The following is a 27,368-nucleotide window of genomic DNA, read 5'->3' as shown; positions in this document are numbered from 1 at the left end:
GAAACACTGCAGTCTCCAAGACGACAGCGCTCATTACGCTTGTGCATTCCGAAGGGACCTTGAAACGATGCCGTTTGGTGTCACCCATGACCCCATTACCCACAATTCTCTGCTCCTGCTCTTCGACTTTAAAGCTCTTCTGTCACCTTCTGCTTTGTTCTCCCCTTTTTTTTCTTCATTTTATCCCCTCTGCTCTTCTTTTCTTCTCATATCCGTCAAGACCTGCTTTATCTTTTCCTCGCTCTCTCTCTATCTCTATGTAATATTCATTGGTGGGATGCATTGGGCAGCTGGAAGCGCAGATCTAATCCACTTTGAATAATTAAACCAGAAGAAGAGAGAGAGAGAGAGGTCCAGAGAAATCATTTGCAGCTTCTATTCTCTTCATGCGCTTTTAGGCATTATATGCGCACTTCAAACTCAAATTCTACCCCACAGGGTGATGCTGCCTTGTAAGAGAACTAGTTTTGGTCAAATTCGAAAGGCTTGGGTATAGTTCATTTTGCTATGTGGCATTATGCCTCACGCACAGTCGAGCGCTTTCAACTTTCAAAGTAAACCCTTTTGACCGCGAGCCCATATGGACGTGTTTGACGCATGCACACCAACACCGTTTTGAAATGCTTTTTTAGTAGGCACCCGAGTTGCAAATTCAGACCATTCACGTGTCTAGAAACACAGGGCTTCACACCGAATCTTGTTATCATTTATCATAGTTGGGCCTGTTTCGTGTATGTGGGTCACATGACTTTTCTCTGACCGTTAAGTGAGCCTGACCTAAAACCAACATGGCTGCCCATGGTGCGGGACAAGTTGACTTTGTGATCATTATTTAGATATTAATCGAACTTTTCCTCTGAACCCCCCCATTTGTTGTCATGTGACACTGTCATGTGATCCATTCCACCAAAACAATCAAGATGGTGTCTTGTGTTATAGCGGATGTAGTTTGCTGCGTATACTTGTGTACAAGGGCTTAAATTCATGTGCCATATTCATCTCAAGCATGTTTTCATTGTCCACATCTGTGAGGATGCTGTGGTTAAATTATCACCACTTTACAAGCATGTGGGTGGTTGACCAGTTGATTCTGTAGTCACTTTATGTACTCAGGAAACCAGCGGTGTGACCAAAATACTGTCAAAAAATAGAATTAGCTGAACAATTTCCTTTTGGCTTATGAAGGAAACTGGTTAAATTATGAAAACTGTCCATTCCGTCAACTGATTTCTAAATGATCTGATTTCTCTTGGTCTTTTACAGGATTGTCCTCAGATTCTGCAGTCCACTCAGATTTACATTCCCGTCGGTGTTCCCAAGCCGATCACGCTGTCTGCCCGGAACCTTCCGCAGCCTCAGTCTGGTCAGGGGAACTACGAGTGCATCTTCCACATCCAGGGCGAAACACAAAGCGTGATGGCGCTGCGATTTAACAGCTCCAGTATACAGTGCCAGAGATCTACAGTGAGTACACACACAACTTACTGGAATAAGTCACATTAACACACATGCAGATGGGCTGTTAAACGGTGTTACTTAATCAAAGAGAATCCAGAGAGCAGAAAGGACGTTTCATCTCCATCTCATTTTGTTTAATATGTTCAACACATGATCCATTATCGCAATGAAGACAGTCATTATAGGTGTGACGGTATTATCAACAACTAGGGCTGGGGGGGTGGGGGGGTGCTGTGTATCTCAGCGAGTATTGATGCTGACTATCACACCTGGAATTGCAAGTTTGATTCCAGGGCGTGCTGAGTGATGCCACGGAGAGTAGCGTGAAGCCTCCACGCGTGCTACATCTCCACGGTAACGCGCTCAACAAGGCACATGATAAGATGCGCGGATTCCAAATGATAACACGTTTTAACCGTTAAACATTTTTTACACTCGATTCTTCCTAATCACCCCTCAGACTGCATATACATTAAAATTTTACATACATGCATTTGGCAGACACTTTTATCCAAAGTGCACTTATTACAGGGACAATCTTAACTGGAGTTAAGTGCATTGCTCAAGGACACAACAGTGGTGGCTGTGGGGATCGAACCAGCAACCTTCTGATTACCAGTTATGTGCTCTAGCCCACTACGCCACCACCCACTATCAGTCAACTTGTCCTGCAGGTGAACTGAAATAGTTTGTGTCTCGATGAGCAAAGTAACCACACATTCGTCATCACTGCTGCATCTTGTAGAGAAATCAGTTTTGTTTTTTCGATCTGCTCGCTTAAGAATCGTTGCGAGTCTCGCTTGATTTGCAAACTTGTCGGGTGGTTATTTTTGCTAACTGATGGGCGCTGGGTAGACCAGCTCAAAGGTGCGTTGAGCCACCTACCGTACCGGGGTAAAATTGCTTGTCGATTAGCGACACCTATTGTAAAAGCGTGGATGTGCTAACGGCGAACATTCGCTTAACATTGTCAATGAGAAAGGGCCATTCGACGGCGATTCGCCCGTCGTAATCGTGCCACCTTTGGTTTCAAAAGGCCTTCAAGCAGAAGATATTGAAAAGTACACGCGACGCCTTTTACAGGAATGTTCCGGGTTCAATAAAAGTTAAGCTCAATCGACAGCATTTGTGGCATAATGTTGATAACCACAAAAAAAAGATGTTTGGCGCCAATTTTTGGAGGGTTTATAGGCAGAAATGTGAAGCGTAGAAATGTATAAAAGCACTTCTGTTAAAACTAATATATTATTTGCTAAATAATAGCTTTTAGGGTTTGTCGACAGTACATCGTCATGGCAACGAAAATGTAAAACTGGCTATAAAGCCCTGGGTATATTTCCATTTTGACGCGAACGCTCAGCTTCCATATACCTTTGATCATATCGCAAACACTAATCATAAAGAAGCATGTACAAACACACACGTGTACGTACTGTGTAAGCACTCCTGATGGCGTGTGCTGGGTCTTATACGAATCAATACAAAAATGAGAATGCTAATCTAGAGTTAATCCACTGTCCTCAGAGTCTTATTGTTTTATTAAAGCAGCACAGATGGTTTAGAAGCAGCACTGCAGTCTGAACATTATTTGGCAGAGTTGGAACATTATAAACAGTTTTGGAATGTAGATAGGCGGCTCGCATCAACACTTCTTTGTGATTTTGGACTTTGGCCCTTTTATTATCTTTTTGGTCTGTGTTTAGTGTCTTTCATTGTTTCAGTTCGGCCCTGTATGATACAGTGTTTGTTTGCTTTGAGGATTTCGCTCTTAAAGGGATAGTTCACACAAAATTGTTTGCTCGCCCTTATGTATTATTTTGTGTTAACTATCCCTTTAAGATTCTTGTTGTACTCTTATGGTCAAAACAGACACAAAATCTGTAGTGTTCACACATTTCCTTATTCCTTGTGACGTCTGAACCGTGTCCAGAGAGATTGTTAGTGCTGTGTTGGCATGCGGTTATATTGGAAGAATAAAAAAAGGTCATGTAAGATGGGCTCTGTAGCACCCTACAGTCACCAAAATTGGTACATATATAGTTCTCATCAAGCCAAACAACTTTCATAAATGCAGTTATTTGCGCTGCCCAACAGGAAATTGACCATTTTGGATTTTTGGAAAATTGCATGCTCTGAACTTTTAAATACTCCTAGGGGATTCATGAGAATGCTAGCAAAATTAGGCGATGTTATGCTAAGACATTGAAGATGCTAAATTGCGAACTGATTTTTGATGTATCGAATGGTGTTGCCATGGCGAGGCATAAATGGCGAAAAATGGGAAACAGGAAGTGTCTCACATCTTCTGTGTGATTGAGAGCAAAATTGAGATGCATGTTTAGTCTTGGGGGCTGATCACCTGGATGTGGCTTTTGTGGGTCACGGTCATAGCGCCACCACCTGGCAGGAGGAAGTGTGACTCTTACAACAGACTTAAACATAGTCTTATATTTACCTGAATACTTCAAAATTGTTTCGAACAATGTCAAGAAACAGCTGTTGTAAAATAGTGAAGGGTTACGTGATATCTTAAATCGTGTCGCTATGGCAACACATTAAATGTTATTATTCTTTTCTTTGTATATTCTTGAGTCCTCTACAAAATGCATGTTTCCATCATGCATATTTTTCTGACCCATGGTGCTTGGGCCCATCATCGCTGCTTGCAGCTACATGGGCTTTTGTTGTGGTTAACATGAATAATCTTAAAATGTATTTCATATTTGATGTGCGTTCAGTTTAGTTAGGGAATGATAATTAAATTCAAAGTCATACAAAGAATGAAAATGTCTTAAAGGAATAGTTCACCCAAAAATGAAAATGTACTGATAATTAACTCACCCTCAGGCCATCCAAGATGTATCTCTGTTTCTTTCATCAAAACAGAATTTATGAATTTTAGGATTTCATTTCAGGCCTCCTCCTTTAAACAATGTGAGTGAAAGTACTCCATTTGTTTGATGGTCCAAAATGTATATTTAGGGTGCATCAAAATAATCAAGTAAAGTTCTTCTGAACCCAAACGATTGATTATTTTTAGAAACAAAAAAATGCTTATATCCTTATTAACTCCAAATATTCGCTACCGTACATCTCTGTGACGCGCGCTCATGAGAGGGATGACGTAAGCTCATCGGTAAGGTCCCACGTCACGTGGAGGCGGCGGCAGGAAGCGTGTCAAAGTACATTCACTTGCATTGTTTTTTCACTGATCATTGCATCTGTTCATTTGTCAGATTTATATTTATATATATGCACACAAAAAATTGCTAAAGAAATTAGCATTTCACACAACCCCAAAATAGCCATATAATGACTTGCCTGGATGATGTATTGTGTATTGGTCAATTACTAGCTATAATGTCATGTGTTAACAGTGTTAAATAAATGTAATGTCATTAAACATGTTTGATCAGTCTAATAAGTTAATATGTAAAATGTAGCAGCCCTAGTACTTTTTTCTTTTAAGCCTAAGGAAGACAGAATAAGAAAAGACTTTCATTGTGTTTAATTCGTCATCTTGTATGTAGCTCTTACAGTCTGTCAGGAAACGGCTGAGGAGAAAATAGAAAAAAGGTCTAATACAGCTGATGATGGTGGAAGGGGGGGTATGGGCGTGTGTGTGTGTGTGTGTGTGTGTGTGTGTGTGTGTGTTGAGGTGCAGCGAAGTGTTCTGATGAGAACCAATTAGAGGAGACGGCGATAAAAAATTGTGATTAATTACAGTGTATGTGTAAGAGATAGAGCAGCAGTAATAGATACTACGGTATAGAAAACTGAAGAGAGAGACGGTAGCTTATAGTGAGGGGCTTCTTGAGACCAATTGCACCTGCTCACATGAGACAAAGGGAATATGTGCGTTTCTGGAAAGCAAATTGGTTTAAATTAGGTAGAGGATTGTATGAGGAGTATATGAATATATATTCATTTGATGGTAGTTATTTTATGATGATGAGCCAAAAATGATGCCTATATTTCTTTCCAGACTGATCACACTGTGAATTCGGTTTTGCTTCTGAACACAGTCTGTGTACTGAAATTCGAATCGCTGCCCCCAGTGGCTGAAGCTGGAAGTGCTGTTGAACATATGGGCATGTGTGCGGGACAGTTTCCGGCTGAAAGTCATCAGAGTGCCGCCAAAAGTTGTTGTTGTTTGGTTTTTGGTAAATAATGTGATAGTCAACAGGAATGCATTTTTATTAACCTCAACCTAAACCTACAGTAACCATCAGTGGAAAAAATGTTTAATTTTAGAGTGAAAACGCAATCTCCAAACCTTTTGGCATGTTTGGCACAACTTAATACAGTTGTGGTTTTTAATGCTAATGGTTTGTAGGATCATGCTACATTAATGTTTAATTAAATTGGTGTGTGGTCTAAGGTGTGTACATTGACTATTTTACAATAGATAGCAACGGCTTTGAATGTGAATCATCCAATAAGATTTTGGTGCTGAAACTATTTGTTTTATAATTAAGCAATAAGGCAGGCAAATGCTCTATTGTGAATACAGTCACAGCTAAAGGGTGTTGTTAGGTATGGCAAAAGTAGATTATTGATATAACAATAATGGCTACGCAATCTTTCCGCTTGAATATATAATTCCTGTCATGCAAACTCAAGTTTAGGATATAATTCAAGTGCATGGTCTAATGCTCGAGTCTCTCAAAGGATACTCTTTTAATCACAAGCTGATACGGACACATTCGATGCTTGTGCACTTTAATGGTGCTTTCGCTTTGTTTTTTATAGCACAATAAACGCATGTGCAAACGTGCCGTAAACACCTGAGCTGTCCGTTTGTCTAGAAAATCTGAGCTACAAACGAACCGCACACGAGGACATTTGTAATCAGGGCTTGTGCGAGATATTGTGGCATGCGGAAAAACAAGAATACTATTGTTACAAGAGATTATTTAGTGTTATAAAAATGTTTAATATTTTACTATAATTTTGTTATTAATAATATTAATAATAATAATTTATAATATAAATAGTCACACATAAAAGCTGAAGTATACTATTATTACAATAGTAAATTTTTTTAATATTATTAAAAATAATAATATTATAATATTTTATTATTATTAACAATTAATAATAAATAATATTAATGAATAATAGAGGCACATGTTAAACCAATGAAAACTTATATAATAGTTTATTAGCGTAATATTTGTAATATTCTAATAAAATGATTATAGTAAATAATAATGTATAATGAAAACAAATATTAGCTTTATATGGAAAACCAAAGTATACTACTATTATATTAGTTTTATTATTTTAGTATTATTAAAAATTATATTTTTACTATAATAATTTATAATATAGAGGCAGATAAAGAAATGAAGTATACTATTATTACAATAGTTTCTTATTTTAGTATTATTAAAAATTATATTTTACTATTATTTTATTATTAATAATAATGTATAATATAGAGGTACATAAAAATGAAGTATACCATTATTACAATATTTTCTAATTTTAGTATTGTTAAATTATATTTTACTATTTTATTATTATTATTAATAATAATAATATTAATGTATAATATAGAGGCACGTACAACTGAAGTAAACTATTATTACAATAGTTTCTAATTTTAGTATTATTAAAAATAATATTATAATATTTTATTATTATTATTATTATTAACAATTAATAATAAATAATATGAATGAATAATAGAGGCACATGAAAAACCAATGAAAACTTAGCATAATAGTTTTAATATTCTAATAAAATTATTATAGTAAATAACAATTTTTAATGAAAATAAATATTAGCTTTATATGGAAAACCAAAGTATACTACTATTATATTAGTTGTATTATTTTAGTATTATTAAAAATAATATTTTTACTATTATTTTATTATTAATAATAATTTATAATATAGAGGCACATAAAAAACCAAAGTATACCATTATTACAATAGTTTTTAATTTGAGTATTATTAAAAATAATAATTTTATAGTATATTATTATTATTAACAATTAATAATAAATAATATGAATGAATAATGGAGGCACATGAAAAAAATAAAGCGTAAATGTAAAGTAAAATTGAACTATTATGCTAGTTTTTTAGTATAGTATTTTTAATATTCTAATAAAAGTATTACTATTAATTTATAGTAAATAATAATTTATAATGAAAATTAATAATAGCTTTATACGGAAAACCGAAGTATACTACTATTATATGTTTTATTGTTATAGTATTAATGGTATTAATATTATAATAGGAACATTATACTAAATACAGTATTATTACTATTTAATTAATAATAATCATAAACAACAGTATGATTAATTACCCTACGGGTTTGTAGCAACTGGGTGCATTTAATATGTATTGATATATTAATGTGCAGTCACAGGTGACATCTATCAGCATTATATCAGATATTAAAGTCAGAAATACTCATAATACGACTTTTAATAGAGAAAAAGTTTGCTGTTTAGTAAATCGACAGATAAGGTTTTGATCTAAACACCAAATCTTTTAGATGCATTACTTTTCCTTGTACCTTAAGCTTTTGGAAAGTTGTGGCCACAAGCGTCCATGTTAAAATCTCTCTGGAGTTACAAAGGTCTTCCTACAGGACACAATAGCCCAGGGTCAGAGGAAGGACAGGGTCATTAGACCATCAGCTGTCCGACACTAAATCAACATCATTTGGTGTCACCGGTTGGATTTGAACAAGCATTTCTTTGATTACTGCCCTGACGGTGTGAAGATCAGACCAACAAACATCAGAGAACAGGACGAAACAAAGATCTGCTGTGGCCGCCTTCTCTCAATATAGAACATTTATATAAGTAAATGAAATCAAACAATTGACAGATATTATCATATGAGTCGGATCAGTCTAATGTGGGCCGCTCCCACACACACACACTCAAACACATTGTCCTCTTCGACCCCGCCGAGTCGTTTCTAGTTTATTTAATTAGACAAGCGTTCAGTCTTCCCACACAAGTGAGAGGTTAACTGCCTGCTCAAACTGCCAGTCTCTCGCTGTCTGAATCGAACGGCCCGTATACAGCCTGCAGGGTGAATGAATTACCATGCGATACATGGAAGACAGACGCACTCAGACACAAGATAACCAAATTCGTTTCATTTCTTTAACTAATGGAAGATCAAATCGTTAGTGCCTAGAATTTTCCATGGCTCATGATGGTTTCAAATCCATCCAAAAAAAGTAATTGACCGCAAGCATCACTGTTATTATTGCTGAAATTCAGGGTTAGGGACTGTAGACTAACATTGGAGGGGCCTGAGCTTTATGTGGAGACCAGAATGTCATAGAGATATGAGGGTGAACTCTGTTGACTTGGGCCTAGCAACCACACATACCACATACGTATTAATAGCATTGTCCCAAATGGCACACTATGCACTTATAAAATATACTATGCACTCTGCCATGTAGTGTATGAGGTTTCAAAGTGTAGTATTGTCCCAAATGCAACAATTAAAACGTTACTACACTGAAGCATTCGCCGTTTAACAGCTGACGGATGTGTTGCTGCTAGGTTTAGCACGTTAGCCAACCTCAGGTCAACACTTGTATCTCAAACAACATACATATTCACACAGCTTGGTGTGATGGTAAAGCATTCAACTCGCCAGCCGCTACATGCTTCATTGTTTACTATTGTTTTGTCAGACCAGCAGTGCAGCCAGGTAACTCCGCCCCTTCCTCTGAGTGCATGAAGTGTCCTGCATTCCACAGTCTGTTTTGACAGCTGAAAAAGTGCATCATCCGGGTGCTTAAAGTACACTTCTTTTAGAATCCTTTAGAATCCTTTATTTTGGTCACGCATTATACACGGTTTTTTGCATATATACAGTGAGAGTTTTCACATATTCCAGCTAAGCTGGGGTCAGAGTGCAGGGTCAGCCATAATACGGCACCCCTGGAGCAGATAGGGTTAAGAGCCTTGCTCAAGGGCCCAACAGTGGCATCTTGGTGGTGCTGGGGCTTGAATCCCCAACCTTCTGGTCAGTAACCAGAGCCTCAACCGCTGAGCCACCACTGCCCCCATCTGCAGTGTAAAAGTACTACTTGCACTACAAAATGGCTTAGAATAGTTCAGAAGTGTGTGGTTTGGGATGCACCTAATGTGCTAAAACACTCAGAACACTTTCAACACCTTAGCAACTACCCATAATACCCTAGCAACCACATAGCAACATCCTGGCAACAGCCCAGAAAAACCTATTAACCCTGTAGTAATGTGCTAAAAATGCTCAGAACACTTTCAACACCTTGGCAACCACCCAGAACACCCTGACAACCACATAACACCCTGGCATCCACCAGAACAACTATTAACCACATAGAACTTAATAAAAAAAACACACTCAGATCACCTTCAACATCCTAGCAACAACATAGCAACACCCTTGCAACCAGCCAGAGAAACCTAATAACCACATAGTGGTGTACTAAAAAAACACTCACATTCAAGACACTAGCAACCACACATAACACACTGTTAATCAAATGGCAACACCCTGGCAACCACCCAGAACAATCTATTAACCCAAGAGTAATGTTCTGAAGAAACAGAACAATTTTTATCACCCTAGAAACCACCTATAACACATGGCAACAACTTGGTAACCACCCATAACAACATATTAACCACATAATAATGTGCTAAAAACACCATAGCAACCACATGGCAAAACCTTGAGAACCAGCCAAAATAACCCATTAACTGCCATGCCAATAGGCCCCCCCGGCCCCCAGTGGCCCCCCTAAATTGGAGTGGTTGAATGGTAAGAGTGGTATTCTCATTTTCTATCCCACTGAGAATAATGAGGGCAGTGGTGGCTCAGTGGTTGAGGCTCAGGGTTACTGACCAGAAGGTCAGGGGTTCAAGCCCCAGCACCACCAAGATGCCACTGTTGGGCCCTTGAGCAAGGCCCTTAACTCCAGGTTGTTCCGGGGGGATTGTCCCTGTAATAAGTGCACTGTAAGTCGCTTTGGATAAAAGCGTCTGTCAAATGCATAAATGTAAAATGTTATCAGAATACAGTGAGCCCACATCATAATTAATAGACCAAACAAATTATATTTTAAACAAAACATCAATGCATTATGAGTGCATCTGGTGTCCCAAGTGTTCAATGCAACTGCCTTGCATGCTGTGTCCTAAACACTTATTAAATAAATATTTACACATGCTAAAGATTGTAAATTGTATGCATAACACCTCCAACATTTTAGTGCTGTGGGTGGAATTTTCAGCCGGTCCCTTACAAGCACTAGCATATATGAATGCCCATTTGAGCATTTTCAGGCATAACTCTCCATCTACAACAAGCGTTGACCATTTGAGTTCAATGTTTTATGCCTGTATGATATAGTCATATATTCTTTATCCGACCTGTGCTAATGATATCATTGTAAAACTTTCCGCTCCAGAGAGCGCGGGAAGGAGAAACCGAATGTCAAACGAATAACAAGCCAACAACATCTGGAGATAAGGTATCAGTTTTAGTATTAGTTTCGCATCTTTGGACCTGCCGGCTCCAGTTTTAGTTCTACTTAATGTCGATTATACGTGCTGGTGGAAATGTAAGAAGTTACTTTTATAGCACAATTTCCCACATTATTATCACAAAACTTGTTCTGGATCTGATTTTCTGCGTTGTTGAATGCACCTGAGCCAACTTGTTCGAGAGCGCTCTTATTTGGCAAGCGTTCATTAAAAAAAATATTTTTTGCATGTGTATCTATCAGGTTTTCATTTCTGTAACAATATACAGTACACACTGTACAAACCACCCCACTAAAGCTCAAACACTAAGCTCACATCAACGCACTTCAAGCTAATAATATATACAGATGAATGTTGGTGCTGTTGGGTACGGGCGCAAGAATAAAAAGCAAACACACAACTCACCGTGGGAGAGAGAACAAAGCCTCAGAGTTGATCATGCTGCTTCTCTTCCAAACAAATTGCAAGAGAAGCACTAAATAGTTCACAGGGAAGATAACAAACACAGCGTCCTCTTTATGAACACCATTTATCAATCGAATATTTAACGTGCGGCACACCAATCACAAGGGAGAGGCACACATGTGCGAATTGAGCTTAATATTAGCAACTGCTTTCTCTTATAAGAGGTGCACACCAAGGAATGGGTTTCTGTGCTGATGTGCCAAAAGACCAAGGATTTCTTTATGGCTAAATCCTATTCTAAATATGATCACATCCTCCACATCCATCTCTTGCATTAATGAAGCTGCCGGCTCGGCGTCCGTTCGATCGTTGTGATAATGACGCTCTGTTTAGCCTAATACTGAGATATGTTTCTTTAAATTTGTCTTTATTCATACAGTACAATATACTAATTTATTCTCACGATGCTACGACTTTTTTATTGTAATTTGTACTTTATTTGCAAAAAACTATGACTATAATCTCAAAATGCTACGACTTTATTCTAATAATTTTTTTTATATTTTATCCTCGTATGAATTTAATCTCATAATGCTCGTAATTTTTACTTCATTTGCTAAATATTACGACTTTAACCTTGAAATCGTAAACATTTTTTGTATTCAACGTAGCAATAAAACACCATCGAGGGATCACCGAGTAAAGTTAAAAATAACGTACATTTTTATAAGCGCATCTCGAAACACCTGCGCTGGTTTCATGATTCCAGTTTCCAAATTTCAACTTAAGATGGTGTTTTTCCCCCTTTTGCTCTGATGTGCAGACTTAAATACAATAATTAGACAAGTTCAATGACATTTGATTTTTAAACGCAGCAGTTTAACTCCACGCACATGACATGGAAACGTAAACCAGTTTATGGATCATTTTTGTTTGACTTTAATATGAGATTGTGTCATTTTAAGACCGGTGTACTGTGCTCTTTAGGCTCATATCTCACTGTGCTGATATTCCGAGTTGCATTTGAGGAAATTCCATTGAAATAAACATTCTTTATTCCCACATACCGACTCCGACGAAAACCCCAATAACCGTTTGTGAAACCTTGTGGTTGACCGAATGGTAAAAAAGGTAACCGTGCACATCCCTACTAAAAATGATCAATGGATAATGATAAATCCAGATATTTGGTCAGCTCACGTGTAACTTAACCAGTTAGCAACTGTTAGCTTGTTAGCGTGGCTCGCTACTAGCATTAGAATCGTACATCAGACAAATCTTAAAAGTTTTGTTGTATTGAAGGTATTGTTACTGACATACGGAACCTTCTTCATTCTGATCGACTAATGCTAAATAAAGTCTGGTTGGTTCCCCGTTCAGTGAACTAGCTGCTAATGTGATTATGGATGGTAATTCTTAAACGCGCTAGCCGATTTTACTTAGAGAGCGAGAAGAGACGCTCCGAACAAGATGACTGGTGCATGCTTTAAAATCTACTTGGTGTGTGGATTGTGAACAAATGAAGATTAGAAATGAGATTTATAGATTATATATTTAGAAATAAAGCGTGCATAATAAAACCTCAGTGCCTCTGATACAGAAAAGCTGCACCTTTGTGAGAGAAAATAGAAAGTTCCCACACAAGGTGTTCGTAACGTGTCTGATGAACTTGAGCACAAACGTTGATATAAGTACAATCGCGAACTGTCAGTTAATGCAAGTTGGGCTCACTGGGCAGAATTGCATCCTGCCTCATTCACCCATTCTCACACACACACATACACACATTCATACACCAATGATGGCAGAGCTGCCATGCAAGGTGCTGGCCTGCCATTGGGAGCAACTTGGGGTTCAGTGTCCTGCCATAGGATGCTTCAGCATGTGGAGTCATGTTGGCCCGGAATCGAACCGCTAACCCTGCGATTTAGTGGCCGACCCGCTCTACCACCAGAGCCACAGCCGCCCCATTCAGGGCTAATGACAAAAGATCCGGGGTTCAGCCCTATCAGCCAGGGTCTTGCTTCGCCACTACACACATTAATGCCATCTTATTGGTCATTTATAATTTCAATGCATACAACTTTTTAAAAGTCACACTAGTTGAGATACATGCATTTAAAACATACTAGTGAACTCTTAAAAATAATCTTAAAGGAAGTGATGACCATTTACATGACCTGCACATGCTGATTATAGCCTACAGATGAAATTCTAACCTAAAATCATTCATTTAAACCCGAGAATTTGTGGGTAAAACCAGAATGTTAGGGTGTATTTACTTTTTGTTTATGTATTTTAAAATTTGGTGAATCTTTGGTGGTTATTAAAAAATTGCACGTCCACGAATATTGAAACCCGTTTGTTTTATATGTGTACAGGGGACATTTGAAGTATAATGCATTTGCCCCATCCCACAAGCACTCCCGGCCCCACCCTCTCAAAATGGTCTAGAACTGCCCCTGAGGTACCGCGGTGAAGCGCTGCAGCGTGCATTCATTAATCTCTATTCATTTATTCATGCTGTCACTCTCTCTGTGGGTTTAGACGTGTATTCCGTGTGTGTATGTTTCCTGGTTTGAGTCGCGCTGACTCTACAATCGCTTATGGACTGATAGAGGAGAGACGGATGATATGAGATGAATATTCCTCGTTTTCTCTGAAGTCATTTTTCATGTGTAACGGAGGTCTGGGACGTCAAGATTACAGCACAGACAGCAAACCTGATAATGTCAACATGAAATCACTCTATTTACTTTCGTAAAGTGATAGATCAGCCAAAAAATCAAATATGTTTTACTCACCCTCGTGTTGTTCAAAACCAGTATGACTTATTCTCTTCTATGGAACATTAAAGAGAAATTGTGATCAGTTGTACATGTCACACTGAGCAAATAACAATTACTTTAAATAAAAGATGTTTGCTTTTTGGAGAATGACCCGTGAGAGAACACACTCTTGAAACTTTAATGAGAGAGAGGAATATTTGAGAAAGAATGGAGGACGGATGATGCTGATTTAGTTTTTTGCTGACATTTCCACTAGATGAGTAAAGAAGTTCAAATGCCAGCTGTGTGTACCAGCCTTAGTGAATGCCCTTCACTGTCCTGTGTGCAGTATTTCTGTGCCGTGCGCTACACACTGATGCTCCTGGTTAAGAGCAACTCTAAATTAATGATATCTTATTAATAATACAGTAAAGTAACATACTTAGGGTCGAGAATACAGCAGTGCAATCACCTCAAGAGATTCTTTACTAGTCTGTTTACAATATATGGTCGTTCAAAGCAGCTTATAATGTGGGTCACATGGTATGAAGCCAGTTTTTCATGTGGCTCTTCGGTTAGTGTAATACCTAGATCGAGATTCTGGATTTCAGAAATGTACATCTGTAGAACTCTGAAATGCATCATTAGAGATCCAAACAACTCTACTCAATTCGTACTGATTTTCTTATTGTTTTTTTTCTGTACTAAAGGTGTCTGACTATAAGACACCGTAAATTATAGAGATCCCAAACTTGGTGGAATGGTTCCAAATCCTCCCAACTAGACTAAAAGCTAATTTTGTCATCTTGTAAAAAAAAAAAAATCTATTAGCGTTTTTTAAAAATTTGATAAAAAATTTTATTGTCTGTTTGTTTCAGTATAACTATGAAGGAAGTGACATCAGCGATCTTCCTGTTGGTCTGTCTGTGGTGTGGAACGAAAACTTCATCATCGACAACCCGCACAACATACAAGGTAACCATGGCAACCACTGCAATATGTTGTATGGGGTAACCTAGACACCTCCACAAGCTGCCGTTTTGAGTCTTTTGTTTTTATCTCGAGTGTTACTCAAGAGTTGCATTGGTGACTTATAATTTAAACCTATAAACCGCATAGTAATATGCGAAAGTCACCCAAAACACCCTAGCAACCACAAAGCAATGCCCTGGTAACCACCCAGACCAACTTATAAAGCACATAGTAATGTGCTAAAAACACTCAGAACACTTTCAACAAACTAACAACCACATAGCAACACAATGACAACCTCTCAGAACAACCTTTTAACCATATATTAATGTGCTAAAACTATTACAACACCTTACACTCTAGCAATGACCCAGAACACCCTAGCAACCACATGGCAGTGCCATGGCAACCACGTAGAACAACCTATTAGCCACATAGTGATGTGCTGAAAACACACAGAACACGTTCAACAACCTAACAACCACATATCAGCACTGTGACAACCTCTCAGAACAAACTATTAACCATATAGTAATGTGCTAAAAACACTCAGAACACCTTCAACACCCTAGCAACGACCACGATGACATGGCATCACCCTGGCAACCACCCAGAACAACCTAGTTAATGCAAAGTAATGTGCTAAAACACTCTGAACACTTTTTCCACACCCTAGCAACCACATAGCAGCACAGTGGCAACCACTTAGAACAACCTATTAAACACATAGTAATGTGCTAAAAACACTCAGAACACCTTCAACACCCTAGCAACGATACATAACACCCTGGAAAACCACATGGCAACACCTTGGCAAGCATCCAGAACAACATAGCAACCACATAGTAATGTGCTAAAACACTTTCAACAACCTAGCACCCACATAGCAACACGGTGACAGCCTCTCAGAACAAACTATTAACCACCATAGAAATGTGCTAAAACCTTCAACACCCTAGGAACGATAGATAACACCCTGGCAACCACCCAGAAAACCCTATTAACTGGGTAGTTATGTGCTAAAATCACTCAAAACACTTTCAACACCCTAACAACCCAGAACACACTAGCAACCACATGGTAACACCCTGTCAACCATCCAGAACAACATAGCAATTGCATAGTAATGTGCTAAAAACACTTTCAACAACCTAGCAACCACATAGCAACACTTGTGACAGCCTCTCAGAACAAACTATTAACCACATAGTAATGTGCTAAAAATACCCAGAACACCTTCAGCACCCTAGCAACGACCACGATGACATGGCATCACCCTGGCAACCAACCTGAAAAACCTAGTAAATGCAAAGTAATGTGCTAAAAACACACTGAACACTTTTTGCATCCTAGCAACCACATAGCAGCACCGTGGCAACCACTTAGAACAACCTATTAACTACATAGTAATGTGCTAAAAACTCCAACACCTTCAAAACCCTAGCAACGACCCAGAACACCCTAGATTCCACTAAGCAAAGCCCTGGTAGAACAACATGTTAACCACATAGTAATGTGCTGAAAACACTCAGTACAACGTCAAAACCCTAGCAACGGCCTAAAGCACCCAAGAGCACCCTAAAAACCACCTACAACACCAAATGGTGTTAGTCAAATGAGATGAAGTATGTTTCATTTGTAAAGTGTTTATTTGACTAGATAATTGGACCAAAAATAGCAAAAACTGCAAATGTCAAAAATAACTATACTATGATTTATATACACCCGAGAAGATTTTGGTAATACCTCCCACCCTTAAGTAGTGTCCATGGTCAAATTCAAGGACTCTTTCTCTATCTCTCTTTAGCTCACCTGTACAAGTGTTATGCATTGAGGGAGAGCTGCGGTTTGTGTCTGAAGTCTGACCCGAGCTTCGAGTGTGGATGGTGTGTTCAAGACAGGAAGTGCTCTCTCCGACAGGAATGCGCTCAACCGGAGCACACGTGGATGCACGCTACAGCTGGCAACAGCCGCTGCACAAACCCCCGCATCACCAAAGTGAGTTACCCAAACCTTTTACACTTGTCGCTGTGTTGCGATACAATTATGATATCGGGATGCTTCACGATGTGTTGAGTTGCGATCCTTAACATGAACCGATTTCATTTATTCAGTTCAGAAAACTGCTTTCACACCAACCAAACGAACCGAGCTCCACCAAAAGCTCTAGTGTGAAAATGACCTGTTATTCTCTCGCACTCGATTCCTCTCGAAGAGCATTTTCTCTCCAATGTTAAAAGGACTTTTAAATTGATTATTAACTTTCAGAACATCTACTTACTAAAATTACATCCCCTCGTTTTAATTAAACTTTTCCATTGTGTTCCCCTCCTTCAGTTTCTCATCCTCTCTCTCTCTCTCTCTCTCTCTCTCTCTCTCTCTCTCTCTCTCATCTCTCCAGAACTGCTGCCGTCTTTTTACTTATTAGATTAGGTGTTAATTTAATTTGGAGGGATAGGTATTTTTCACATGGATTATTAGCACACTATGGGCGCTTTGAGAGAAGATGTGCACCTATTATCTCTCCATCCTTTTCTTTCATTCTTTTGCTGTATTTCAGTGTTTTTAATTCATTTATCACTCACATTAAAGCAGTCCCTCTGAAACCAATTACACGTCTGTGTTTGCTGAGCTCTTCTCATTTTCCGTCTCTGTAACAAAAGTGAGGGATTGTGTTGTTTCCGTTCGGCTGAAGGTGTCGAGAGTTTGGGTCTTTAGGGTGTTTAGATAGTCTTCTGTCTAGTGTCTTTAAGGGCCACTCAGCGAGACACACATTCAGTATCGTCTTTATGTTCTGGTCCAGTTGACTCCTGAGACCGGTCCACGACAGGGCGGAACCAGACTCACCATCACCGGAGAGAATCTGGGCCTCCAGTTCAAAGACATCCAGAACGGAGTCCGGATCGGAAAAGTGGCCTGTCAGCCAATAGAAGAGGAATATATCAGCGCTGAACAGTGAGTGTTTGTTTTTTATTTACTCGTTATGCATGTGACCATCAGTACACAGTCTGGTTTACAGCATGTTCTCGCCAAGAACCACCAACGTAGAGAGGACGAGTTGTTTCGAAACTGAAGTTTGTAACTTTCAGTGTTAACATACTTTCTTCTATCCCAGTTTAATATGCAGAGACATCTCTACTGATCAACCACAACATAGAAATACTCAAACCAGCCCATCTGGCACCAACAAGTGATTATCTAATCAGACAATCGTGTGGCAGCAGTGCATAAAATCATGCAGATAAGGGTCAGGATGGAGCCATCAGAATGGGGAATAAATGTGATCTCAGTGATTTGGACTGTGGCATGATTGTTGGTGCCAGACGGGCTGCTTTGAGTATTTCTGGGATTTTCACACACAACAGTACAATTTACGGCAAAAACAAAAAACATCCAGTGAGCGTCAGTTCTGTGGATGGAAACACCTTGTTGATGAGAGAGGTCAACAGAGAATGGCCAGACTGGTTTAAACTGACAAAGTCTACGGTAACTCAGATAACCGCTCTGTACAATTGTGCTGTAGTGATTTGCCTCAATCCGGGTGGCGGAGGATGAATCCCAGTGGCCTCCGTCAACCCGCGCATCTTATCACATGGCTTGTTGAGCGTGTTGCCAATGGCGGAGCTAGGGGGTTGCCAGGGGTGGCCGTGGCCACCATGGACCAAAGCCTGTCCACCCCACTCGCAATTGCTGTTTTAGTCAATTTTATGCTCATTTTTTGGCACAATCTAGTTCTTTAGCAGTGAAATCATCTCTGTACAAATTTAACATGTGCGCACACCAAGGTTGCAGAACCTCTCCGTCCCGGGTGTCACTGTATCCACTCAACCCCTGCCCCCCCCACCGCCACCCCACGGTCCGACGATATAACAAATCTGCCCAAACATTTCTGTGCCACCACAGACTGATCGCTTGCCCCTGCCTGGCCACCCCTTTGAAAAACTCCTGGCTCCGCTCCTACGTGTTGCCACGGAGACGTAGCACATGTGGAGGCTTCATGCCATCCACCGCGGCATCCACACTCAACTCACCAAGCACCCCAACGAGAGCGAACCACATTATAGCGACCACGATGAGGTTACCCCGTGTGACTCTACCCTTCCTAGCAACCGGGCCAATTTGGTTGCTTAGGAGACCTGGCTGGAGTCACTCAGCACACCCTGGGATTCGAACTAGCGAACTCCAGGGGTGGTAGCCAGCGTCTTAACCACCGAGCTACCGTTTGATCCGTTCGGTGACGCTAGTGGTGCAGAAACTACACACTTCACAGATATTTGTCTTGTTTTCCAGTAAACATATCCAAACATACTTAAAACAAGATGCATTTACCTGAGAAGCAAAATGACAGAAGCTATTAAGTCTTTAGTAACATTTACCAACTATTTGCCATTGGGATAAGAAAAACAACTTGATTAGATTAGATTCAACTTTATTGTCATTGTGCAGAGCAAATGTTTCATTTTTTTTTTGTCACAAAAACACAGAAAGCAATTTTTTTCCTTCATGTACTATTAATGAGACTGTCGCATTGGCTGCTGTGTGAGACTAGAACTGCAGCCGTCGGTTAATAACTCAATACGGTGCAGGAGGACACGCCTCAGGGTATAATGTGAAAGTTCAGTGTCTCTTCTATTAATCACAAACACACACACACACACACACACACACACACCTTCACCACTGTAATGCTTCACATGTGTGTATGTGTTCATGTACCGCCTGTGGTGAAGCTCCAGCCATCTCCATCTCATGTTCGTCCATTCAATCATTGCTGAAATGGATTTTTCATTTAAACTGTGAACGCCAACGGCCGCGCCCAGCTCTCTCTCTCTCTCTCTGCAGGATTGTATGTCGATTGGCCGATGCCACAGGTTATCGTGTGCAGGAAGCTCAGGTTGAAGTGTGTGTTCGTGACTGTCTCGCTGACTACAGGGCTGTGTCACCTAAAGCCTTCACATTTGTGGTGAGTTTTAGGGGGGAATCTTACGTAACTCACCCCAAAATTGAAAAGAAGGAAATAGATTCAATATTGCGCAACAAACTGAGCTTATGCACTGTAGATGGAAATTATGAAAACACAGCTGTATACCTTGAATGCACTGTAAGTCACTTTGTATAAAATGCATAAATGTAAATAATTGCATATGTTTGTGTTTTTGTGCATGTGCAGTCTCCATATTTCACTCGTGTAATGCCATCCTACGGTCCAATTTCTGGCGGCACAAGAATCACGATTCACGGCAGTCATCTGAACGCGGGCAGCGCCGTCTCTATCAAGATCGGACTCAATACTTGCCGCTTTGAGAGGTAACGATGCTCAGTTTCATAAGTCCTGTTTCATTGGTCAACATCTCAGAGTGTTGATGCTTCTGCATTCTCAATGAATGTATAAATGACCGCACAGAGAATGACAGTTTTGTAGTTTGTTCTTATTTATATGTCACACTCCCATATTATTTGAACTTTAAGGATGAAATAAAGATATATCGCCAAGCTGTGATCTGTGTTTCTATCAGAACTCGAGCTGCAGCGCTCCTCTCATCTCGTGCGTCATCATTATAGTTTTATATGATCTCAAGTTATGTTAAATGACATCAAGCGACTGTTCAACAATGGAATTATTTTATTATAATTGCCCAGATTTGTAGTTACAAATGATAATCCACCGAGTGCAACACTTGTTAGTGTTTTCCATGAAGACACCCACCAGAGTTTTGTAGACAGCCTGAAGCGGCCGCCTAGTAATTCTCTATGCAGGAGAAACGCTGCACAAGGAAGCAGTGTAACGTCATCAATGAAATCACTGATTAAAACGTTCGTTGGGTTTTCAAATGGATTTTGATTTTGTAAACGATAATGAAAATGAGCCGAAAAAGGCGCATCATGACGATAATTAAACAATTTTATTAAAGTATACTGTTGACGAGATAAAAATTATACTGCAAGATATTAACAGAAGAAGCATCTGGAGAATCTGTATATAGAAGATATTAGATGGGTTCATCTAATCCATTAATCCAGTATGTTGGAGATTTTTCCGCTTGAGCTGCGCGAGTTGAACACGCTGAACGCCACCTTCAAATTCATCCTATTTATACATGAGTTTAATGCTATATCCACAACATATGTAATATAATAACTTACATCTGCACAGTGAAGTGAATGAACAGGTTGACTCGTCATTTGCGTTGCGTAACTTGGGTTGTGAATACACTGGTTCCTTAAGAAACACGCAATGAATAAATGAATACGACATGACAAAATATTGACTAATTTTAAAGGGCATTTTCGTCAAAAGACTAAAACTATGGCTAAAACCAAAAAATTTACACTAGAAAAATAATGAATCATTTTGATTTATATGCACCAATAATTCACGTCCATATTATAAAAAAATTTTCCAAAAACATTAATATATGAAAAATACTTGCCGGAGACTTCCATTAACATTTTTAAGTGATGTAAAGAAATTGTGGAATCAATTTTGAATTGATTCATTGAATCATATGAATCAACTCTAATGCTGTTTTTGCTGCTGATGTTTAAGAGTCATTGAAAAATAACAGATTCTTAAAAATCTAGGTTAAAACGCATGTATTAAGAAATGTCCTATTTGTGTCCATGTTGGGTTTTTATATATTTTGGGAAACATTTATAGAATTTTCAACAAAAAATGAAACATTTGAAAATGTGACATAAATGACAATGGTGCAACCATCAAGTGAAAGGGTTTAAAATACTTTCATTGCACATATATCTTCATATATTTGAAGGTAAACAATACATATTGTTTTACAAATATCATGAATATTTGAGTCATAACAATTAAGATTATTTATTGTCAACCTCCCTCACAATTGGTGCCATTTTAGTGCATTTCTATCTTTATACTATAGAAAACATTGTTTGGAAAAGTGTAATAAACGTTGTTGTTGTTACCCATTGTTGTTTTCTGTCCTAAAAAGGAAATAAATGCATTTTATCAGGAAAGTATAAAGAGTACATTTTCATCGTGAAAATTCAGTCGTGATTAGCTATGATAATGTTTGCGATTAATCGTGATTAGCTATGAGAAAGTTTGCGATTAATCGTGATTGGCTTTGATAATGTTTGCGATTAATCGTGATTAGCTATGATAATGTTTGCGATTAATCGTGATTGGCTATGATAATGTTTGCGATTAATCGTGATTGGCTATGATAATGTTTGCGATTAATCGTGATTAGCTATGAGAAAGTTTGCGATTAATCGTGATTGGCTATGATAATGTTTGCGATTAATCGTGATTGGCTATGATAATGTTTGCGATTAATCGTGATTAGCTATGATAATGTTTGCGATTAACCGTGATTGGCTATGATAATGTTTGCGATTAACCGTGATTGGCTATGATAATGTTTGCGATTAATCGTGATTGGCTATGAGAATGTTTGCGATTAACCGTGATTGGCTATGATAATGTTTGCGATTAATCGTGATTAGCTATGATAATGTTTGCGATTAATCGTGATTGGCTTTGATAATGTTTGCGATTAATCGTGATTGGCTTTGATAATGTTTGCGATTAATCGTGATTAGCTATGATAATGTTTGCGATTAATCGTGATTGGCTTTGATAATGTTTGCGATTAATCGTGATTGGCTATGATAATGTTTGCGATTAATCGTGATTGGCTTTGATAATGTTTGCGATTAACCGTGATTGGCTATGAGAATGTTTGCGATTAATCGTGATTGGCTATGAGAATGTTTGCGATTAATCGTGATTGGCTATGATAATGTTTGCGATTAATCGTGATTAGCTATGATAATGTTTGCGATTAACCGTGATTGGCTATGATAATGTTTGCGATTAATCGTGATTGGCTATGAGAATGTTTGTGGTTAATCGTGATTAACTATGAGAACGTTTGCAGTTAATCGTGATTAGCTATGAGAAAGTTTGTGGTTAATCGTGATTAGCTATGAGAAATTTTGTGGTTAATCGTGATTAGCTATGAGAAAGTTTGCAGTTAATCGTGATTAACTATGAGAACGTTTGCAGTTAATCGTGATTGGCTATGGGAATGTTTGTGGTTAATCGTGATTAACTATGAGAACGTTTGCGGTTAATCGTGATTAGCTATGGGAATGTTTGTGGTTAATCGTGATTAACTATGAGAACGTTTGCAGTTAATCGTGATTAGCTATGAGAAAGTTTGCAGTTAATCGTGATTGGCTATGAGAATGTTTGTGGTTAATCGTGATTAACTATGAGAACGTTTGCAGTTAATCGTGATTAGCTATGAAAATGTTTGTGGTTAATCGTGATTAATTATACGACGGACAGCACTAATATGTAACTTTTTCATCATGTTAACAAAGAACTGGAATTCAAAGGTTGTATAGAGTGGTTGAACATTTTTGGTCAACGTCAAATCTTAAGTAAAAACAAATAATGATTGATTTGTGTGTTATTTCAGTCCAGCCCACTGCACTTGTGATGACAGTCTTGTCAAAATATGTCAAACTCAGCAGGTTTCTCCATTGTGTGTTGTGAACGCGGTTGCCTTGGAAACACAGCAAGTGTTTTTTCACACGCATGCAGAGGACACACACATACATGTCTGGACAAACATGAAAAGAAACCTTTTGATTGAATCTTATCTGCCTCATCTGTCAGATTAGAAAATGCACAAAATGTCGTGTGTTGACACACTTGTGTTTGTTTCATCTGATAAAAGTCGTGTTAAAATTGATCCTCGTGCAAGAGATGTTTGAGAATGTCAATCTGATGCAATCAGATCCAGAGAAATGGGATGCACCTGAGCTAAATTTCAAGTGTCATAGCAAAGGGTCTGAATACTTATGTACAATATATGTATTTAGACCCCCAATGAGCAGGCTAAAGGCGACTGTGGCAAGGAACACAAAACTCCAGAAGATGTTGATTTCACTCTATTTGCATAGCTTGATTGGAAATGACGCCTAATTAAATGTGATATTTTTCTTCATTTTCTTCAAACATCACGTCTCAAATTTCATCTCAAGCATGCAACACTTCTGTCCATTTGTTTAGCAAGTACACAAACTTTAAAAAAAACTTAATTTGGCACCAAAGTGATTTGGTGGAATTGACGCCTCAACTGTTGGACGGGCGCAATTTTTCCGAAAATTCATAGAAATAAACATTGACGTTTTTATGTTAATTTCACTGTTTAGATGATCATAGTTTTAAACATGTGATAATTAGTATTTTTATAATGTATTTTTATAATTTAATATTGAATATCTAGGTATATATATATATATATATATATGCCAATATTGTTGGAAAAAAAGTCAATGAAAGTTTTTATACTTGTTGTGTGTGTAACAGACGCAGTGCCCGTGAGATCGTGTGTGTGACTCCAGCGGGTTTGGGTCCAGGTGGAACTCCAGTGATGGTGGATATAAATGCGGCGGAACTGAGAAACCCAGAGGTGAAGTTTAACTACACCGACGACCCAACTATACTGAAGATTGAACCAGACTGGAGCATCGGCAGGTATGAACATGCTGAGAGCGGACAAACAAGTTCATTAACCCTCCTGTGGTATTGAAAAATGGCACCACCCTTTGGTATTCCCGGTCATTTTAACCGGAAGGGTCAGATGTGTAAACCTTTAGATATATATTTATATACACAGTACTGTACAAAAGTCTTAGTCACATAAGATTTCTCACAAAAGCATTTGTCTTAAGATGGTTATTAATATCTTCAACTTTAGTGTGTCAATAGGAAATATAAATGTTAGACTCCCAAACATTATTAAAGATTAGAATAGAAGAACAGGGAGCCCTGCAACAGCTGTCATGACCCCACTGAGACCCCCACTGAACATCGTGTCAGTCTGAGATCACATAAAGAGACAGAAGCAATTGAGACAGCCGAAATAGACAGAAGAACTTAAGTTGATACATGAAGATGATTTGAGTGTTTGATATAAATTGGAGGCAGATTGCTGCAGTCTGATGAACAAATTATAAATGACATGACTTGAACATCATGTGATGCCAGTGACAGACAGTAGATGATTGTAGACACGCACTGTGTAGTCTGATGACTTGTTGTAACATAATTTAATACTTTATAACAAGATGTGCATTTTGATATAAATAGACATGATCAAACTATTATTTCTGAAAGTTTAGCATTTTAAAATTGATTTGAAGTGTCAGTTTTTGTTGTTTTTATGCTGCAGTCAAACCTGACCATGATGTTACAAAGAGAAAACACAGAATAAACATTTTATACCAATAATTTAAAACAACAGATTAATAACTCAAAGTAAATGCATAAAGTCAAGAAAATGAACATCAAGAAACAGAAATGAACTGCAAAATTCTGAAAATTCAGAAGTATAAAATAAAAGAATCAGAGTAAACATTTTGCAGTTTCTATAATAAAACATTTATTTTGCAAACGTGTGTGTGTGTGTGTTCTGCATTGTGTGTGTGTTCTGCATTGTGTGTGTGTTCTGCATTGTGAGTGTGTGTGTGTGTGTGTTCTGCATTGTGAGTGTGTGTGTGTGTGTGTGTGTGTTCTGCATTGTGAGTGTGTGTGTGTGTGTTCTGCATTGTGAGTGAGTGTGTGTGTGTGTGTGTGTGTGTGTTTCTACATTGTGAGTGAGTGTGTGTGTGTGTATTCTGCATTGTGAGTGTGTGTGTTCTGCATTGTGAGTGTGTGTGTGTTTTCTACATTGTGAGTGTGTGTGTGTGTGTGTGTGTATTCTGCATTGTGAGTGTGTGTGTTCTGCATTGTGAGTGTGTGTGTTCTGCATTGTGAGTGTGTGTGTTCTGCATTGTGAGTGTGTGTGTTCTGCATTGTGAGTGTGTGTGTTCTGCATTGTGAGTGTGTGTGTGTTTTCTGCATTGTGAGTGGTGTGTGTGTGTGTTCTGCATTGTGAGTGTGTGTGTGTGTATTCTGCATTGTGAGTGTGTGTGTGTTTTCTGCATTGTGAGTGTGTGTGTGTTTTCTACATTGTGAGTGTGTGTGTGTGTGTATTCTGCATTGTGAGTGTGTGTGTTCTGCATTGTGTGTGTGTGTGTGTGTGTGTGTGTGTGTGTGTTCTGCATTGTGAGTGTGTGTGTGTGTGTGTGTGTGTTCTGCATTGTGAGGAGTGTGTGTGTGTGTGCATTGTGAGTGTGTGTGTTCTGCATTGTGAGTGTGTGTGTGTGTGTGTGTGTGTGTGTTTCTGTGTGTGTGTGTGTGTGTATTCTGCATTGTGAGTGTGTGTGTGTGTGTGTGTGTGTGTGTTCTGCATTGTGAGTGTGTGTGTGTGTGTATTACGCACTCTATATACTTTTAGTGCATAGCAGAAGAATGTGCATTTGGATTGAGCCATATAGACATGCTGTGCTCTGGTGGGACAGTCAGGAAGTCATGTGTCTAAAACCCCTGGAGAGCAGCAGAAGAGACCATGTCACATGATAACAAGCTGTTAAAGATGCTTGAGGAGGAGAATGGGATGTTGTACATAGTGATGGCCAGGGGATGCTAAAGAGGGAATCCATGTTTTCTTGAGGTTTATGTTGTGTATTTTCTCTCTTGTAGCGGTGGAACGCCAGTAACGGTCACCGGAACGAACCTCGCAACCGTCAGAGAGCCAAAGATGAGAGCCAAATATGGCAGCGTCAGATCTGTGAATGTAAGATGCTAATATACAGATTCACCATTGAACGTTGAATATCATAATTGTTTTTAACCTTTGTCATATTTGTATTACGAGGTCTTAAATTTCATTCCATTAAACGTTCAGAGACCTTGTGATACTTTTATTGCACATCAGAGTTTTGAAGTGCTCAGCTGACGGCCAATGTGCCTGTACATGTTTTTCTTTGCGTATATGTGACATTGAATCACCTATTCCCAGTTTAACCTTTAAAATGTCAGCGGTGGACAGGATGTAGAACATAAAATGCTTTATAAAAACCGTGAGAAACTCCCGGAGGGTGAGTGTAACCTTTCATACACCTTGACCGTTCACCTGAACCGCTTACAATCTCTCTCGCTCTGTTGTTTTCCTCTTAAGTGTCAGGGGTCTCTCTACTTCCTGTCTTCATTTTATTGGCTTTTAAACACTGTAATCTGGGTCTAAAATGATCGATTTATCAGGCCTTGCCAATGCAGAGTGAACTTCTATAAATGCCATCCATAAATGTTTGCAACCAATCAGAAATCGTATCATGGATTTTAGTTTTTATTACTATTTTGCCA

At 38.6% G+C, this 27,368-nt stretch overlaps 1 protein-coding gene across 1 annotated transcript in view; it reads left to right on the top strand.

The window, feature by feature from the left end:
• plxna1b (plexin A1b) overlaps positions 1-27,368 on the top strand; it is a 154,019-nt gene that overhangs the window by 91,782 nt on the left and 34,869 nt on the right. The window contains exons 10-17 of the mRNA XM_052129827.1: positions 1,264-1,464; positions 15,037-15,133; positions 16,938-17,128; positions 17,934-18,085; positions 19,973-20,093; positions 20,301-20,437; positions 24,489-24,656; positions 26,706-26,799. Of these exons, the coding sequence (XP_051985787.1) occupies positions 1,264-1,464; positions 15,037-15,133; positions 16,938-17,128; positions 17,934-18,085; positions 19,973-20,093; positions 20,301-20,437; positions 24,489-24,656; positions 26,706-26,799 (1,161 nt within the window). The remainder of the gene's footprint in view (positions 1-1,263; positions 1,465-15,036; positions 15,134-16,937; positions 17,129-17,933; positions 18,086-19,972; positions 20,094-20,300; positions 20,438-24,488; positions 24,657-26,705; positions 26,800-27,368) is intronic.

The sequence above is a fragment of the Xyrauchen texanus genome, chromosome 7, assembly GCF_025860055.1.
Source record: "Xyrauchen texanus isolate HMW12.3.18 chromosome 7, RBS_HiC_50CHRs, whole genome shotgun sequence".
NCBI lineage: Eukaryota > Metazoa > Chordata > Actinopteri > Cypriniformes > Catostomidae > Xyrauchen > Xyrauchen texanus.
The sequence above is the reverse complement of the archived record's forward strand: the minus strand, read 5'-3'. Positions and strand labels throughout refer to the sequence as shown.